The sequence below is a fragment of the Salvelinus alpinus genome, chromosome 21 (genome assembly GCF_045679555.1).
Source record: "Salvelinus alpinus chromosome 21, SLU_Salpinus.1, whole genome shotgun sequence".
Classification (NCBI taxonomy): Eukaryota; Metazoa; Chordata; class Actinopteri; order Salmoniformes; family Salmonidae; genus Salvelinus; species Salvelinus alpinus.
Window position 1 is genome coordinate 48,250,053 of NC_092106.1, and position 17,300 is coordinate 48,267,352.

Here is a 17,300-nt window from a genome sequence, read left to right on the forward strand (position 1 = left end):
TGAGAAACTAAGGCTTTTGAGTGCCGATAAGAATGCGGTGATTGACAGTCGAAAGCCTTGGCCAGGTCGATGAATACGGCTGCACAGTATTGTCTTTTATCGATGGCGGTTATGATATCGTTTAGGATAATTTTAGAAAGAGAGGGTCCAGATTATCTAACCCAGTTTATTTGTAGGGGTCCAGATTTTGCCGCTCTTTCAGAACATCAGCTGGATTTGGGTGAAGAAGAAATGGGGGAGGCTTGGGCAAGTTGCAGAGCTGTTGACCGGGGTAGGGGTAGCCAGGTGGAAAGCATGGCCAGCCGTAGAAAAATGCTTTTTGAAATTCTCGATTATCGTGGATTTATCGGTGGTGACAGTGTTTCCTAGCCTCAGTGCAGTGGGCAGCTGGGAGGAGGTGCTCTTATTCTCCATGGACTTTACAGTGTCCCAGAACCTTTTTGGAGTTTGTGCTACAGGATGCAAATTTTTACGCTGCTGCTACTCTCTGTTTATTACCTATGCATAGTCACTTTAACTCTACCTACATGTACATATGACCTCAATTACCTCGACTAACCGGTGCCCCCGCACATTGACTCTGTACTGGTACCACCTGTATATAGCCTTGCTATTGTTATTTTACTGCTGCTGTTAAATTATTTGGTTCTTTTATTTTTTACTCATCTATCTTTTACTTAACACTTATTTTTCTTAAAACTGCATTGTTGGTTAACGGCTTGTAAGTAAGCTTTTCACTGTAAGGTCTACCACACCTGTTGTATTCGGCTCATGTGATTTGATTTCTATGGGGTGGTTTATCTTGGGTTTGTGAAGTATCACATAATTTTCTTATTTTCTTTTTACAGCTTTCTTGTGTTGTCCACTACCCTTGAAATCCACATCGATCTTTATGATTAGCATCATTGATTTATCGATTTATCATCATATCGCCATCCTCAACTTCTGAGAAACACTTGAATAGCAACCTGACCCCACTGCTCACCCCTGTGGCGTGTTGTTGCAGCAATCCAGTCCTGGCCTCTTCTAATCTGTCTCGCGAGAATTTGGTTCTGTGTTCCCGAGACGTGTTTCCCTCGGAAACGTTTTGGCCACACCTATTATCGCAAAGCGGATAGATGGGTTAGCAATGCAAGCGAATGTTTGCGACTACATAAACATAGTCAGCTAAATGAACGCGTATTATTAATTTAAAACGGTAATTTTGTCGGCATATCAACATATAATTATGGATTCCGTCAACGCTTTCAACTTGGAGGTAAAACATGAAGCTGTCGGTTAGCTAGCTACGCAGCTATTCTGCTAGCTAATCTAGCTAATGTTAGCTAGTTGAACTGTCGATGTATTGTCCAAATATGTCATAATTTAGCCAACTGTATGTCATGTTACTAAAATGATGTAGCCCAACAGAAGGACAATGTGTTTATTAAATGTAATAGCAAATCAAACGTTAGCTAGCTAAGCTACCCACTTTTCGACCTTCCAATCTACAACTCAAAAATGACTAACGTTACGCAGCTAACGATAAAAATTTAAAGGCTATCATGCAAGATGAATGCGAACTTTGCCCTTGTTGTTGACCTAAGAAGATGGAGCATCAACCTCGAGCGTTTTCTGGCTCAACTGGTCTGCCATTAATGTATAACTCATGCCATAAACTGCTGATAGTGTGAACGCTATTGCACGGCCAGTTTTCTGTTTTGTTGTGCTGATAGGGTCAGCTTGTTATTGACAAATACGCCAATGGTGGCTAATTTAGCTAACTAACCTGAGTTGGTTTTGTTGTAGGAAATGCAGAAGCACATGGTTATGTCACTAAAAGTTTGATAATGTTAGTTGCCCAGTTGTTTCTATGTAAAAAGTTGGTTATGTCTTCCTGAAAAATACAACGTTACGTGAATATAACTAAAGTGTTATGGGGTAACGTTAGCAAGCGTTATTCTTGTTAGATAGCTGTCTTCCTCTTGCAGGTGACTAACGTTAGCCGTTAATTTTTTTTAGCCTAATCGGAAATCTGCAGTTTTTCCTTTCTTCACGTTGTGTATGTTATTCTGTATTTGCACCATGTGTTCAGTGTAGAGGCATCAGTGTTTCCCCCCCGTGAACACGGCCTGTCTACCCTCAATCCCTCAGTTCTGGTCTAACTGCTTATAAAAACAAATGTGCATTTGGGATTTATGTGGAGTCTGGATTAGATGACCTCGTTTAGGTGCTAGCTAAAAGTACTCTTCGTTTTCCTCCTTGTCCAGTTATTCTCCATGATTGACATGAAGCCTCCGATATCACGAGCAAAGATGATGTCAGTCACTAAATCAGCAATAAAGGCTATCAAGGTAAGTTCGGCCAACATTAGAGCAACGTGTGTGAATGTTTCTCATTGGGAAATGAAATATGTCATTTATTTTAATGACAAAATGTGACATTTGATCCTGTTTCCACTTCTTGTCCCCCTCTCAGCTATACAAGCATGTCGTCCAGATTGTAGAGAAGTTCATCAAGAAGGTAAGTCATGGAAACACAACCAAGGAACTATTATCAATAGGGGGTCACTTTGCTTTCAGACAATACCAGTAGCTTTCAAAAGCATATAACAAAAACAAACTTTTTTTTTTTACCCTTAATGTAATTTTGTAGACCAGTGATAATGTGGAAAGACCAGTGATGATAACATCTGTTACTTGTTACTCCAGTGTAAGCCAGAACTGAAAGTTCCTGGCCTATACGTGGTGGATTCCATTGTCCGACAGTCCCGACACCAGTTTGGAGTGGACAAGGACGTCTATGGACCCAGGTTCCAAAAGAACTTCACTCAGACCTTCCAGAACCTCTACCTCTGTCCACACGATGACAAGGTGGGTTATTACTGTAGCTGTTTCAGGGATGCAGCGATAACACACTAATCAGCGGTTAAATCATTGATGTTTGTATAAATTTAATCAACGGTCAAATCATTGATGTTTGTATAAAATTAATTAGCGGTTAAATCGTGGATGATTGTATTAAATTTAAGCAGCGGTTAAGTAGTGGATGATTGTATTTAATTAATCAGGGGTTAAGTAGTGGATGATTGTATTAAATTTAATCAGCGGTTAAGTATTGGATGATTGTATTAAATTTAATCAGGGGTTAAGTAGTGGATGATTGTATTAAATTTAATCAGGGGTTAAGTAGTGGATGATTGTATTAAATTAATCAGCGGTTAAATCGTGGATGATTGTATTAAATTTAATCAGCGGTTAAGTATTGGATGATTGTATTAAATTTAATCAGGGGTTAAGTAGTGGATGATTGTATTAAATTAATCAACGGTTAAATAGTGGATGATTTGTATTGACTTAATCAGTAGTTGGGTCGGGTGTGGCTGTATTGGGTCGGGTGTGGCTGTATTGAGCTGATACAAAAATTAAGAGTTGAAACCTTACTCTTTCTGATATTCTTAAGGGCCAACTAAAACAACATAACTGTAAACCTCTCTCATTACGGATTCTTATTCCTCCCCTTTCTGTCTCCCTTTCCCTCTCTCCCTGCAGAGTAAAATCATCCGTGTTCTCAACCTGTGGCAGAAGAACGCTGTATTTGAGATGGACATCGTCCAGCCCCTGTTGGACATGGCTGCTGGCTCCTTAGTCCCTGCTCCCTCCCCCGAGGAGGACCCCCAGCCCCAGGTGCCCAGTGCCTCTATAGCATCAGTCCAGTCCCCAGTCTCCAGTTCTTCCATAGCAGCAGCCCTGCCCCAAGTCTCCAGTGCCTCCATAGCAGCAGCCCTGCCCCAGCTCCCCCCACAGCTCCAGAACCCTGAGGCCCTGGCTGCTGTGGCACAGCTTTTCCAGTCTGGACAGGGACACGAGGTGAGAGCTATATAGAATGAAAGTATGCATCACAATACCAGGTCAGCCATGATGAGTGCACCCTACTTCTGTGAAGTTAAATTGCCATTGTCAGTGGTTCTATTCCAGTTATACTCATTCTAAGTATTTTGTTATAGTTACACTATTACACACTACTAGCTCATATACCCCAGAACAACATGACTGTGACAGAAATTCACCATTGCTCTTTCTTGACCAATCCATTTAGCTGTTTACTGTAAACTAGTAAATTCTTCTGAAAATAAAGGTATATACCAGCCCAATAAAGGATAAATGCATAGTATCTTGCTTGTCACCAAGGTAGTAACTGATTGGGTGGATTAAGTGTAATTCTGCTGTATTCCTTCCTGTCTGTCCAGCTTCAGAAGATCCTCCAGAGGTTCCAGCCAGGGCAACAGACTCCACCTATGGTTCCCAACACCATGGCTGAACAGAACCACCCACAGATGGTCCAAGGCCAGCATAATACACACCATCCACTGTTGAACACACACCAGACACATCCTACGGAGCAGAAGAACTCACTAGCTAAGGTAATGCATTTTTGTACTTTAGGCATATTTTTGACCAACAGACCATTTAAGAGGCCTAATCAAACAGGACAGCTTTTGATTTCTGATTTATTAGGATCGTAATTAGCGACAACTAGTCTTACTGGGATCCAACACATGTCACATATCAAATTTATTTCAAGCCCTTTTTACATCAGCTGATGTCACAAAGTGTTTATACAGAAACACAGCCTAAAACCCCAAACAGCAAGCAATGAAGATGTAGAAGCACGGTGGCTAGGAAAAACTCCCTAGAAAGGCAGGAACCTAGGAAGAAACCTAGAGAGGAACCAGTCTGAGGAAGGTGGCCAGCCCTCTCTCTGTGCCCGGGTGGAGATTATAACAGTACATGACCATTAAGGCCCAATCATTCTTCCGGATGTTCAAACGTTCATAGATGACCAGCAGGGTCAAATAATAAGCACAGTGGTTGTAGAGGGTGCAACATGTCAGTACGTCACAAGTAAATGTCAGTTGACTTTTCATAGCCGAGCATTCAGAGGTCGAGACAGCAGGTACGCTAGAGAGAGAGTTGAAAACAGCAGGTCTGGTGAACATGTCAGGGTTCCATATCAGCAAGCAGGTGAAACAGGAGCAGCAGCACAGCCGGGTGGACTGAGTACAGCCGGGTGGACTGAGTACAGCCGGGGTGGACTGAGTACAGCCGGGGTGGACTGAGTACAGCCGGGGTGGACTGAGTACAGCCGGGGTGGACTGAGTACAGCCGGGGTGGACTGAGTACAGCCGGGGTGGACTGAGTACAGCCGGGGTGGACTGAGTACAGCCGGGGTGGACTGAGTACAGCCGGGGTGGACTGAGTACAGCCGGGGTGGACTGAGTACAGCCGGGGTGGACTGAGTACAGCCGGGGTGGACTGAGTACAGCCGGGGTGGACTGAGTACAGCCGGGGTGGACTGAGTACAGCCGGGGTGGACTGAGTACAGCCGAGTACAGCCGGGTGGACTGAGTACAGCCGGGTGGACTGAGGCATGGTCCTACTGCTTAGGTCCTACTGGAGGGGGGAGAGAGAGAGAAATAGAGGGAGCATACTTAAATTCACACAGGACACCAGATAAGACAGGAGAATTACACCAGATATAACAGACTGACCCTAGCCCCCTGGCAGCATAGTTACTGGAGACTGGGGGGGGTCGGGGACACTATAGCCCCGTCCGACGATACCCCCGGACAGGGCCAACCAGGCAGGATATAACCCCACCCACTTTGCTAAAGCACAGACCCCACACCACTAGAGGGATATCAACAGACCACCAACTTACTATCCTGAGACGAGGCTGAGTATAGCCCACAAAGATCTCCTCCACCGCGCAAGACCAGACAGGAGATCATGTCAGTGATTCCACCCATTCAAGTGATGCAGGGACGGCATGGCAGAGCACTAGAAAGCCGGCGACTCAGCCAATGTAATAGGATCAAAGGCAGAGAATCCCAGTGGAGAGAGTGGAGCCGGCCAGGCGTTGACAGCAAGGGCGGTTCATCGCTCCAGTGCCTCGCCGTTCACCTTCGCACCCCTGGGCCAGACTACACTCAATCATAGGACCTACTGAAGAGATGAGTCTTCAGTAAAGACTTAAAAGGTTGAGATGGAGTCTGCGTCTCTCACATGGGTAGGCAGACCATTCCATAAAAATATAGCTCAATAGGAGAAAGCCCTGCTTCCAGCTGTTTGCCTAGAAATTCTAGGGACAATAAGGAAGCCTGTGTCTTGTACGTGTAGGTATGTACGGCAGAACCAAATCGGAGAGATATGTAGGAGCAAGCAAAGCCCACGTAATGCTTTGTAGGTTAGCAGTAAAACCTTGATCAGCCCTAGCCTTAACAGGAAGCCAGTGCAGAGAGGCTAGCACTGGAGTAATAGGATCACATTGTTTAGGTTCTAGTCAAGATTCTAGCAGCCATGTTTAGCACTGACTGAAGTTTATTTAGTGCTTTAGCTGGAGAGTAGGGCATTGCAGTAGTCTAATCTAGAAGTGACAAAAGCATGGATTCGCTTTTCGGCATCATTTTTTTACAAAAAAGTTTCAGATTTTTGCTATTGTTATGAAGATGGAAAAATGATGTCCTAGCTGTGTTCGTCAAAAGAGAGATCACGGTCCAGATTAACGCTGAGGTCCTTCAGTTTTATTTGAGACGACTGACGACATCAAGATTAATTGTCATATCATACAGCAGATCTCTTTGTTTCTTGTTACCTAGAACTAACGGTTTGGTCAGATAAAAAAAAAAAAAGTAAAACATTTGCCTCCCTTCACTTCCTTACGTCTGAAACACAGGCTTCCAGGGGAGGGCAATTTTGGGGCTTCACCGTATTTCATTGAAATGTACAGCTGTGTGTCGTCCGCATAGCAGTGAAAGTTGTCATTGTGTTTCCCGAATGACATCACCAAAAGGTAGAATATATAGTGAAAACAATAGTGTTCCTAAAACGGAACCTTGAGGAACACCAAAACTTAAAAATGATTTGTCAGAGAACAAATCATCCACAGAGACGAACTGATACCTTTCCCGACAGATAAGATCTAATCCAGGCAAGAACTTGTCCGTGTAGACCAGTTAGGATTTCCAATCTCTCCAAAAGAGTGTGGTGATCGATGGTGTCAAAAGCAGCACTACGGTTTGTCTGACGCCATTGAAAGGTTATTTACCACTTTAACTAGTGCAGTCTCGGTGCTATGATGGGGTCTAAAACCAGACGGGAGCTTTTCATATACTCTATTTGTCTTCGGGGAGACAGTGAGTTGCTGTACAACACCCTTTCCCCCAAAATTGAGAGGAATGGGATATTCAATATAGGCCGATTTTTATAGTTTTTTTATACATTTTCTGGGTCAAGGTTTGGCTTTTTCAAGAGAGGCTTTATTACTGCCACTTCTTTAGTGAGTTTGGTACACATCTGGAGGATAGGGAGATGTTTTTTATGTTCAACATAGTAGGACCAAGTACAGGAAGTAGCTGTTTCAGTAGTTGGAATATGGTCCAGTATGCAGCTTGATGGTTTAGAGGCCATGAATGTGTCGAGATACAGGATTTAAAAAAACTTGTCTCCATTGATCCTAGTTCCTGGCACTTCTGTGTAGACTCAGGACAACTGAGATTTGGAGAAATACTCCTCATAGAGGAGTCCGTAATTTTCTTTCTAATCATCGTTGTCTTTTCGTCGAAGCAGTGATGAATTCAGCGACTTCTGAAGTGAAAGCCATCCTCTCTTGGGGAATGCTGCTTTTTGGTTAGCTTTGTGACAGTATCAACAAATGTTGTAGTGTTCTTATTCTCCTCAATTAGGTTTGGAAAAATAGGATGATCGAGCAGCAGTGAGGGCTCTTCGATACTGCACGGTATTGTCTTTCCAAGCTTGTCGGAAGACTTCCAGTTTGGTGGAGCTCCATTTCCATTCCAATTTTCTGGAAGCTTGCTTCAGGACTCTGGTATTTTCTGTATATCAGGGCGCTAGTTTCTGATGACAAATGTTTTTTTTGTTTTTAAGGGTGCGACTGCATCTTGGGTTTTACACAAGGTTAAATTTAGATCCTCAGTTAGGTGGGTAACCAATTTTTTTTGTACTCTAACGACCTTGGGTAGGTGGAGGGAGAACGGCAGGGCATCTAGGAATTTTTGGGTTGTCTGAATTTATACAACGGCTTTTGATGATCCTTGGTTGGGGGTCTGAGCAGATTTAAATGTTGCGATTGCAAACGTAATAAAATGTTGGTCCTATTAGTCCATGATTATGAAGAAGAACATTAAGATCCACAATATTTATTCCACAGGACAAAACTAGATCCAGGGTATGACTGTGGCAGTGAGTAGGTCCGGAGACATGTTGGACAAAACCCACTGAGTTGATGATGGCTCCGAAAGCCTTTTGGAGTGGGTCTGTGGACTTTTCCATGTGAACATTGATGTCACCAAAAATGTGAATATTATCTGCCGTGACTACAAGATCCGATAGGAATTCAGTGAGGAACGCTGTATACGGCCCAGGAGGCCTGTAAAAAGTAGCTATAAAATGTGATTGAGTAGGCTGCATATATTTCATGACTAGAAGCTCAAAAGACGAAAACACACTTTTCCCCCCCCTTTGTAATTTGAAATTTGTCGTAAATGTTAGCAACACCTCCACCTGTGCTGGATGCGTAGAGGATATGGTCACTAGTGTAATCAGGAGAAGAGGCCTCCAGGGGCTCCAACCCCCCCCCCCACCCCCCCATCCCTATAGTTCCCAGCACCATGGCTGACCAGACATTACAATTTGCATAGTGTGTGTGTGTGAATCTATCAGTTACACATACATGTCAGTACATACACACAACAAATAGGTCGCGTGGGGTAGAGGCGTTCTGCCGTGGTTTTCTTAAAGCCTCCTGGAGAGGGATGGTCAGTCACAGATATTACGTCTAGTGTGATTATTACGGATGACGAAGTAAATCATTGTACTCTGTTATGGATGTGTAGCTAAATTATGCATCTCTTATTGTTGTGTAGCTAAATTATGCAGGTCTTATTGTTATGGATGTGTAGCTAAATTATACATCTCTTATTGTTGTGTACCTAAATTATGCAGGCCTTATTGTTATGGATGTGTAGCTAAATTATACATCTCTTATTGTTGTGTAGCTAAATTATGCAGGTCTTATTGTTATGGATGTGTAGCTAAATTATACATCTCTTATTGTTGTGTAGCTAAATTATGCATCTCTTATTGTTGTGTAGCTAAATTATGCAGGCCTTATTGTTATGGATGTGTAGCTAAATTATACATCTCTTATTGTTGTGTAGCTAAATTATGCAGGTCTTATTGTTATGGATGTGTAGCTAAATTATGCATATCTTATTGTTGTGTAGCTAAATTATGCAGGTCTTATTGTTATGGATGTGTAGCTAAATTATACATCTCTTATTGTTATGTAGCTAAATTATACATCTCTTATTGTTATGTAGCTAAATTATGCATCTCTTATTGTTGTGGAGCTAAATTATGCATCTCTTATTGTTGTGGAGCTAAATTATGCATCTCTTATTATTATGGAGCTAAATTATGCAGCTCTTATTATTATGGAGCTAAATTATGCAGCTGTTTATTGTTATGGACCTAAATTATGCAGCTGTTTATTGTTATGGACCTAAATTATGCAGCTGTTTATTGTTATGGAGCTAAATTATGCAGCTGTTTATTGTTATGGAGCTAAATTATGCAGCTGTTTATTGTTATGGAGCTAAATGATGCAGCTGTTTATTGTTATGGAGCTAAATGATGCAGCTGTTTATTGTTATGGAGCTAAATGATGCAGCTGTTTGTTGTTATGGAGCTAAATGATGCAGCTGTTTATTGTTATGGAGCTAAATTATGCAGCTCTTATGTATGTGGAGCTAAATTATGCAGCTCTTATTATTATGGATCTGGAGCTAAATTAAGCTCTGCTCATTGTTATGGTTGTCGATCTTCAGAAACTCTTGGACCGTTTTGATTATGACGACGAACCAGAAGAAGTAAAGAGAGAGGAGATGAATCCCCTTGTTCCGGGGAACCAGTACGACGGCCATTTTCCTGGTCAGATGCAGCCCAGCCTGGAGCAACAGTTTCAGGGCCAGCCTGGCAGACAGCAGACGCCTGGTGGAGGATACCCTGGTGCGAACAAGGGCTCCAGCCAGAGCCAGCACACTGACCAGCAGAACCAGGACCAGGGAAACCCCAGAGAAAGGGAAGATCCGTCTGGGAGGAGGGAGGGGAGGCAGCGCGGCCACGGCAGGAGATCACGCTCCAGGTCTGGCTCTCGGTAAGAAGCTGGGCCCTATTGTTGATATTAGTTGGTTATGTTTAGGAGACCTCTAATGGAAACCTGTCTGTTCCCACCTTTTAGCTTGGCTTTTAGTCCGCCCTATTGCTGTGTTAGCTTTTAGTCCCACGTATTGCTGTGTTAGCTTGGCTTTTAGTCCACCATATTGCTGTTTTAGCTTTTAGCCCCCGTATTGCTGTGTTAGCTTGGCTTTTAGTCCACCGTATTGCTGTGTTAGCTTGGCTTTTAGTCCACCGTATTGCTGTGTTAGCTTGGCTTTTAGTCCACCGTATTGCTGTGTTAGCTTTGCTTTTAGTCCACCGTATTGCTGTGTTAGCTTGGCTTTTAGTCCACCGTATTGCTGTGTTAGCTTTGCTTTTAGTCCACCGTATTGCTGTGTTAGCTTTGCTTTTAGTCCACCGTATTGCTGTGTTAGCTTTGCTTTTAGTCCCCCGTATTGCTGTGTTAGCTTTGCTTTTAGTCCACCGTATTGCTGTGTTAGCTTGGCTTTTAGTCCACCGTATTGCTGTTTGAGCTTGGCTTTTAGTCCCCCGTATTGCTGTGTTAGCTTTGCTTTTAGTCCACCGTATTGCTGTGTTAGCTTTGCTTTTAGTCCACCGTATTGCTGTTTGAGCTTGGCTTTTAGTCCCCCGTATTGCTGTTTGAGCTTGGCTTTTAGTCCCCCGTATTGCTGTTTGAGCTTGGCTTTTAGTCCCCCGTATTGCTGTGTTAGCTTGGCTTTTAGTCCCCCGTATTGCTGTGTTAGCTTGGCTTTTAGTCCCCCGTATTGCTGTGTTAGCTTGGCTTTTAGTCCCCCGTATTGCTGTGTTAGCTTGGCTTTTAGTCCACCGTGTTGCTGTGTTAGCTTGGCTTTTAGTCCCCCGTATTGCTGTGTTTGCTTGGCTTTTAGTCCCCCGTATTGCTGTTTGAGCTTGGCTTTTAGTCCACCGTATTGCTGTGTTAGCTTGGCTTTTAGTCCCCCGTATTGCTGTGTTTGCTTGGCTTTTAGTCCCCTGTATTGTCGTTTGAGCTTGGCTTTTAGTCCACCGTATTGCTGTGTTAGCTTGGCTTTTAGTCCCCCGTATTGCTGTGTTAGCTTGGCTTTTAGTCCACCGTATTGCTGTGTTAGCTTTGCTTTTAGTCCACCGTATTGCTGTGTTAGCTTGGCTTTTAGTCCACCGTATTGCTGTGTTAGCTTGGCTTTTAGTCCACCGTGTTGCTGTGTTAGCTTGGCTTTTAGTCCCCCGTATTGCTGTGTTTGCTTGGCTTTTAGTCCCCCGTATTGCTGTTTGAGCTTGGCTTTTAGTCCACCGTATTGCTGTGTTAGCTTGGCTTTTAGTCCCCCGTATTGCTGTGTTTGCTTGGCTTTTAGTCCCCTGTATTGCCGTTTGAGCTTGGCTTTTAGTCCACCGTATTGCTGTGTTAGCTTGGCTTTTAGTCCCCCGTATTGCTGTGTTAGCTTGGCTTTTAGTCCACCGTATTGCTGTGTTAGCTTTGCTTTTAGTCCACCGTATTGCTGTGTTAGCTTGGCTTTTAGTCCACCGTATTGCTGTGTTAGCTTGGCTTTTAGTCCACCGTATTGCTGTGTTAGCTTGGCTTTTAGTCCACCGTATTGCTGTGTTAGCTTTGCTTTTAGTCCACCGTATTGCTGTGTTAGCTTGGCTTTTAGTCCACCGTGTTGCTGTGTTAGCTTGGCTTTTAGTCCACCGTGTTGCTGTGTTAGCTTGGCTTTTAGTCCACCGTATTGCTGTGTTAGCTTGGCTTTTAGTCCACCGTGTTGCTGTGTTAGCTTGGCTTTTAGTCCCCCGTATTGCTGTGTTAGCTTGGCTTTTAGTCCCCCGTATTGCTGTTTGAGCTTGGCTTTTAGTCCCCCGTATTGCTGTTTGAGCTTGGCTTTTAGTCCCCCGTATTGCTGTGTTAGCTTGGCTTTTAGTCCCCCGTATTGCTGTTTGAGCTTGGCTTTTAGTCCCCCGTATTGCTGTGTTAGCTTGGCTTTTAGTCCACCGTGTTGCTGTGTTAGCTTGGCTTTTAGTCCCCCGTATTGCTGTGTTAGCTTTGCTTTTAGTCCCCCGTATTGCTGTTTGAGCTTGGCTTTTAGTCCCACGTATTGCTGTGTTAGCTTGGCTTTTAGTCCGCCGTATTGCTGTGTTAGCTTGGCTTTTAGTCTGCCGTTTTGAGCTTGGCTTTTAGTCTGCCGTTTTGAGCTTGGCTTTTAGTCTGCCGTTTTGAGCTTGGCTTTTAGTCTGCCGTTTTGAGCTTGGCTTTTAGTCCGCCGTTTTGAGCTTGGCTTTTAGTCCCCTGTATTGCTGTTTTAGCTTGGATTTTAGTCCGCCGTATTATATTTTTTTGTCGTCTATCTCGTTTGCTTTTATATAGTCATTTATATGCTTTTATATATACAGAGCGCTACCCTCCTGTAGGTTTTCGCTCCAACCCTGTTCCTGGAGAGAAACCCTCCTGTAGGTTTTAACTCCAACTCCAGTTGTAACTAACCTGATTCAGCTTATCAACCAGGTAATTATTACAATCAGGTGCACTTGATTAGGGTTAAAGTGAAAACCTACAGGACGGTTTCTCTCCAGGAACAGGGTTGGAGTTAAAACCTACAGGATGGTAGCTCTTCAGGAACAGGGTTGGAGAGCCCTGATTTAGTGTGTTGTGATTTTAAAAGCATTTGAAATAAGATTTGATTTCTCCTAGTTCTCCCAGGAGAAAGAGGTCCAGGTCTGGTTCTCCCTCCCGGAAGCCCCGACACTCTTCACAGCGCTCTGGGTCCCGCTCCAGGGAAAGTCGCTGGAACTCCCCTCGCTCCCGCTCACAGGAGAGGAAGGAGAGAGAGAAGGACAAAGACCGTAGACAAAAAGGTCTGCCCAGCATCAAGAGCCAGACACTCAGTGGTACGTATTATCAGATACACAAGGACCTGCGTCACAAAATGGCTCCCTATTCCCTACTATATTTGACCAGTGCTCATATTGAATGTTTCCTTCGTTGTGTAGTTTGCACCACGACTCTGTGGGTGGGCCAGCTAGACAAGAAGACTTCTCAGCAGGACGTCATGTGTTTACTAGAGGAGTTTGGGCAGATAGACTCCATCAATGTACGTATGAAGCTGACACTGATCTACTCAATGACAACCTATTCCCTTTTTATAGTGCACTACTTTTCACTGGAGACACATAGGAAATAGTCTAGTAGGAGAGTGCTCTGTATAAGACACAGCGGGAGATTGACCCTGAAAAATACACTGGGCTGTTGTGAAAGGGAACAATTTAGGAGCTAAAACCAACCTTCTCCATCCCTCTCCCCTTCAGATGATCCCTCCTCGTGGCTGTGCCTACATAGTGATGGTCCACAGACAGGATGCCTACAGAGCTCTACACAAACTCGGCAGAGGATCCTTCAAGGTCAACCAGAAGGCCATCAAGGTACTTGTTGATTTATGTTAAACCAACTCTTTTTTTTTTATACTGTGGTGAAATTATTCTAATCAAAGGAGAGACTTTTAGACTTCCTGAAAACAGTCAAACCTAATTGAATTACTGCGGACATGGAGCTTGTCAACGACCCCACCCATAGGTGATTTGTTGAGAGCCCAACCAGCAGGGATAAGCCACAGCCCGGTTATAGCAAAGTTCATCCTCCTGGATGTTCATGACAAATCACAGATGAGAGAATTTATACCAAGGTACATTTTGCTCTCATGCAACAGACATCAAGATTTACATGGCGCCAAATATCTGTCTCTAGTTTATATACTGCTTGCTTATATAGGAATACTAATGCAAAGTAGACACTAGGTCATTTCCTTAAATAAACTGTAGATTGTGTCTCCCTGGCACCGACAGACAGGCACACAGACACTAACCATGGAATGTTGTCTTATCACCAAGCCGTCGTAAATCTACTGTCAACGTTACATCTGAGGCTTCTCTCTCTCTTCACACAGAAACATGAGTTCTAAACACACTATTCTGTTGCATCTAAGAAAAACAGACAGTTTGAGTACTAATATAGGATTACATTCTAATATTTTGAGGTGGCAGGCAGCCTAGTGGTTAGAGGCGGCAGGTAGCCTAGTGGTTAGAGGCGGCAGGCAGCCTAGTGGTTAGAGGAGGCAGGTAGCCTAGTGGTTAGAGGCGGCAGGCAGCCTAGTGGTTAGAGGCGGCAGGCAGCCTAGTGGTTAGAGGCGGCAGGCAGCCTAGTGGTTAGAGGCGGCAGGCAGCCTAGTGGTTAGAGGCGGCAGGCAGCCTAGTGGTTAGAGGCGGCAGGCAGCCTAGTGGTTAGAGGCGGCAGGCAGCCTAGTGGTTAGAGGCGGCAGGCAGCCTAGTGGTTAGAGGCGGCAGGCAGCCTGGTGGTTAGAGGCGGCAGGCAGCCTGGTGGTTAGAGGCGGCAGGCAGCCTGGTGGTTAGAGGCGGCAGGCAGCCTGGTGGTTAGAGGCGGCAGGCAGCCTGGTGGTTAGAGGCGGCAGGCAGCCTGGTGGTTAGAGGCGGCAGGCAGCCTGGTGGTTAGAGGCGGCAGGCAGCCTGGTGGTTAGAGGCGGCAGGCAGCCTGGTGGTTAGAGGCGGCAGGCAGCCTGGTGGTTAGAGGCGGCAGGCAGCCTGGTGGTTAGAGGCGGCAGGCAGCCTGGTGGTTAGAGGCGGCAGGCAGCCTGGTGGTTAGAGGCGGCAGGCAGCCTGGTGGTTAGAGGCGGCAGGCAGCCTGGTGGTTAGAGGCGGCAGGCAGCCTGGTGGTTAGAGGCGGCAGGCAGCCTGGTGGTTAGAGGCGGCAGGCAGCCTGGTGGTTAGAGGCGGCAGGCAGCCTGGTGGTTAGAGGCGGCAGGCAGCCTGGTGGTTAGAGGCGGCAGGCAGCCTGGTGGTTAGAGGCGGCAGGCAGCCTGGTGGTTAGAGGCGGCAGGCAGCCTGGTGGTTAGAGGCGGCAGGCAGCCTGGTGGTTAGAGGCGGCAGGCAGCCTGGTGGTTAGAGGCGGCAGGCAGCCTGGTGGTTAGAGGCGGCAGGCAGCCTGGTGGTTAGAGGCGGCAGGCAGCCTGGTGGTTAGAGGCGGCAGGCAGCCTGGTGGTTAGAGGCGGCAGGCAGCCTGGTGGTTAGAGGCGGCAGGCAGCCTGGTGGTTAGAGGCGGCAGGCAGCCTGGTGGTTAGAGGCGGCAGGCAGCCTGGTGGTTAGAGGCGGCAGGCAGCCTGGTGGTTAGAGGCGGCAGGCAGCCTGGTGGTTAGAGGCGGCAGGCAGCCTGGTGGTTAGAGGCGGCAGGCAGCCTGGTGGTTAGAGGCGGCAGGCAGCCTGGTGGTTAGAGGCGGCAGGCAGCCTGGTGGTTAGAGGCGGCAGGCAGCCTGGTGGTTAGAGGCGGCAGGCAGCCTGGTGGTTAGAGGCGGCAGGCAGCCTGGTGGTTAGAGGCGGCAGGCAGCCTGGTGGTTAGAGGCGGCAGGCAGCCTGGTGGTTAGAGGCGGCAGGCAGCCTGGTGGTTAGAGGCGGCAGGCAGCCTGGTGGTTAGAGGCGGCAGGCAGCCTGGTGGTTAGAGGCGGCAGGCAGCCTGGTGGTTAGAGGCGGCAGGCAGCCTGGTGGTTAGAGGCGGCAGGCAGCCTGGTGGTTAGAGGCGGCAGGCAGCCTGGTGGTTAGAGGCGGCAGGCAGCCTGGTGGTTAGAGGCGGCAGGCAGCCTGGTGGTTAGAGGCGGCAGGCAGCCTGGTGGTTAGAGGCGGCAGGCAGCCTGGTGGTTAGAGGCGGCAGGCAGCCTGGTGGTTAGAGGCGGCAGGCAGCCTGGTGGTTAGAGGCGGCAGGCAGCCTGGTGGTTAGAGCATTGGGCTAGTAACCGAAAGGATCTGGATCGAATCCCTGAGCCAACGAGGTAGAAATATGTTGTTCTGCCCTTGAACAAGGTAGTTAACCCACTGTTCCCCGGAAGGCCGTCATTGTTACTGATAAAATTCCTATTTACATCTCAAGACATCAGTCAGGAAGTTAAAGCTCGGTCTCAAATGGGTCTTCCAAATGGACAATGACCCCAAGCACACTTCCAATGTTGTGGCAAAATGGCTTAAGGACAACAAAGTCAAGGTATTGGAGTGGCCATCACAAAGCCCTGACGTCAATCATATAGAACATTTGTGGGCCGAACTGAAAAAGTGTGAGCGAGCAAGGAGGCCTACAAACCTGACTCAGTTACATCAGCTCTGTCAGGAGGAATGGGCCAAAATTCATCCAACTTATTGTGGGATGCTTGTGGAAGGCTACCCAAAACGATTGACCCAATTTAAACAATTTCCATGTTGTCTGTTGTCTGTAGCTTGTGAGGTGTGGAAACACTTTGTTGCTTTTATGGATTTTGTCTTGTTGCTTTTTTGTCCTATGTTGCTCTGTATGTATGCTACGTCTTGCTTGTCCTATGTTGCTCTGCGGGTGCTCATTGATTGTCTGTATTGTAATTGTTTTTAATAACCTGCCCAGGGACTGCTTTTGAAAATTAGCCGGCTGGCTAAAACAGGCACTTTTACTGAAACGTTGATTAATGTGCACTGTCCCTGATACTCAAACTCTTAACTCAATTTAAATGCAATGCTACCAAATACTAATTGAGTGTATGTAAACTTCTGACCCACTGTGAATGTGATGAAAGAAATATAAGCTGAGATAAATAATTCTCTCTACTTTTATTCTGACATTTCACATTCTTAAAATAAAGTGGTGATCCTAACTGACCTAATATAGGGAATTTTTACTAGGATTAAATGTCAGGAATTGTGAAACTGAATTTAAATGTATTTGGCTATGGTGTATGTAAACTTCCGACTTCAACTGTATGAATGTGTATGTATGTGTGTGTATTACTGCTCGACTAAAACGATCACGGTCGACCAATAGCCTAACGACCAAACAATCGATCAGTCAACTAATTGGGGTCAGCCCTAAGAACATCAATGTTTTATTTTCCTATTAGAAAAGTGAAAACCTGGAAACTCAATTTGGGGGGGGGGGGTGAATTTACCAAAATATATCAGATTTTATATGGCCCTACAACTGTAGACTGACATCAAAATTGCTAACAATAACCCCCCCTTTTTGAGATTGCGCAAAGGTTTAAAAAAAATCCCTCC

The 17,300-nt window shown here is 45.7% G+C and overlaps 1 protein-coding gene across 1 annotated transcript in view; it reads left to right on the forward strand.

Moving 5' to 3' along the window:
* Positions 1–1,084: 1,084 nt before the first annotated feature.
* Positions 1,085–17,300, forward strand: part of LOC139548414 (SR-related and CTD-associated factor 4-like) — a 47,378-nt gene continuing 31,162 nt past the window's right edge. The window contains exons 1-10 of the mRNA XM_071358099.1: positions 1,085–1,258; positions 2,250–2,333; positions 2,458–2,502; positions 2,691–2,852; positions 3,531–3,848; positions 4,229–4,402; positions 9,887–10,215; positions 12,916–13,112; positions 13,215–13,315; positions 13,530–13,643. Of these exons, the coding sequence (XP_071214200.1) occupies positions 1,229–1,258; positions 2,250–2,333; positions 2,458–2,502; positions 2,691–2,852; positions 3,531–3,848; positions 4,229–4,402; positions 9,887–10,215; positions 12,916–13,112; positions 13,215–13,315; positions 13,530–13,643 (1,554 nt within the window). The 5' untranslated portion in view covers positions 1,085–1,228. The remainder of the gene's footprint in view (positions 1,259–2,249; positions 2,334–2,457; positions 2,503–2,690; positions 2,853–3,530; positions 3,849–4,228; positions 4,403–9,886; positions 10,216–12,915; positions 13,113–13,214; positions 13,316–13,529; positions 13,644–17,300) is intronic.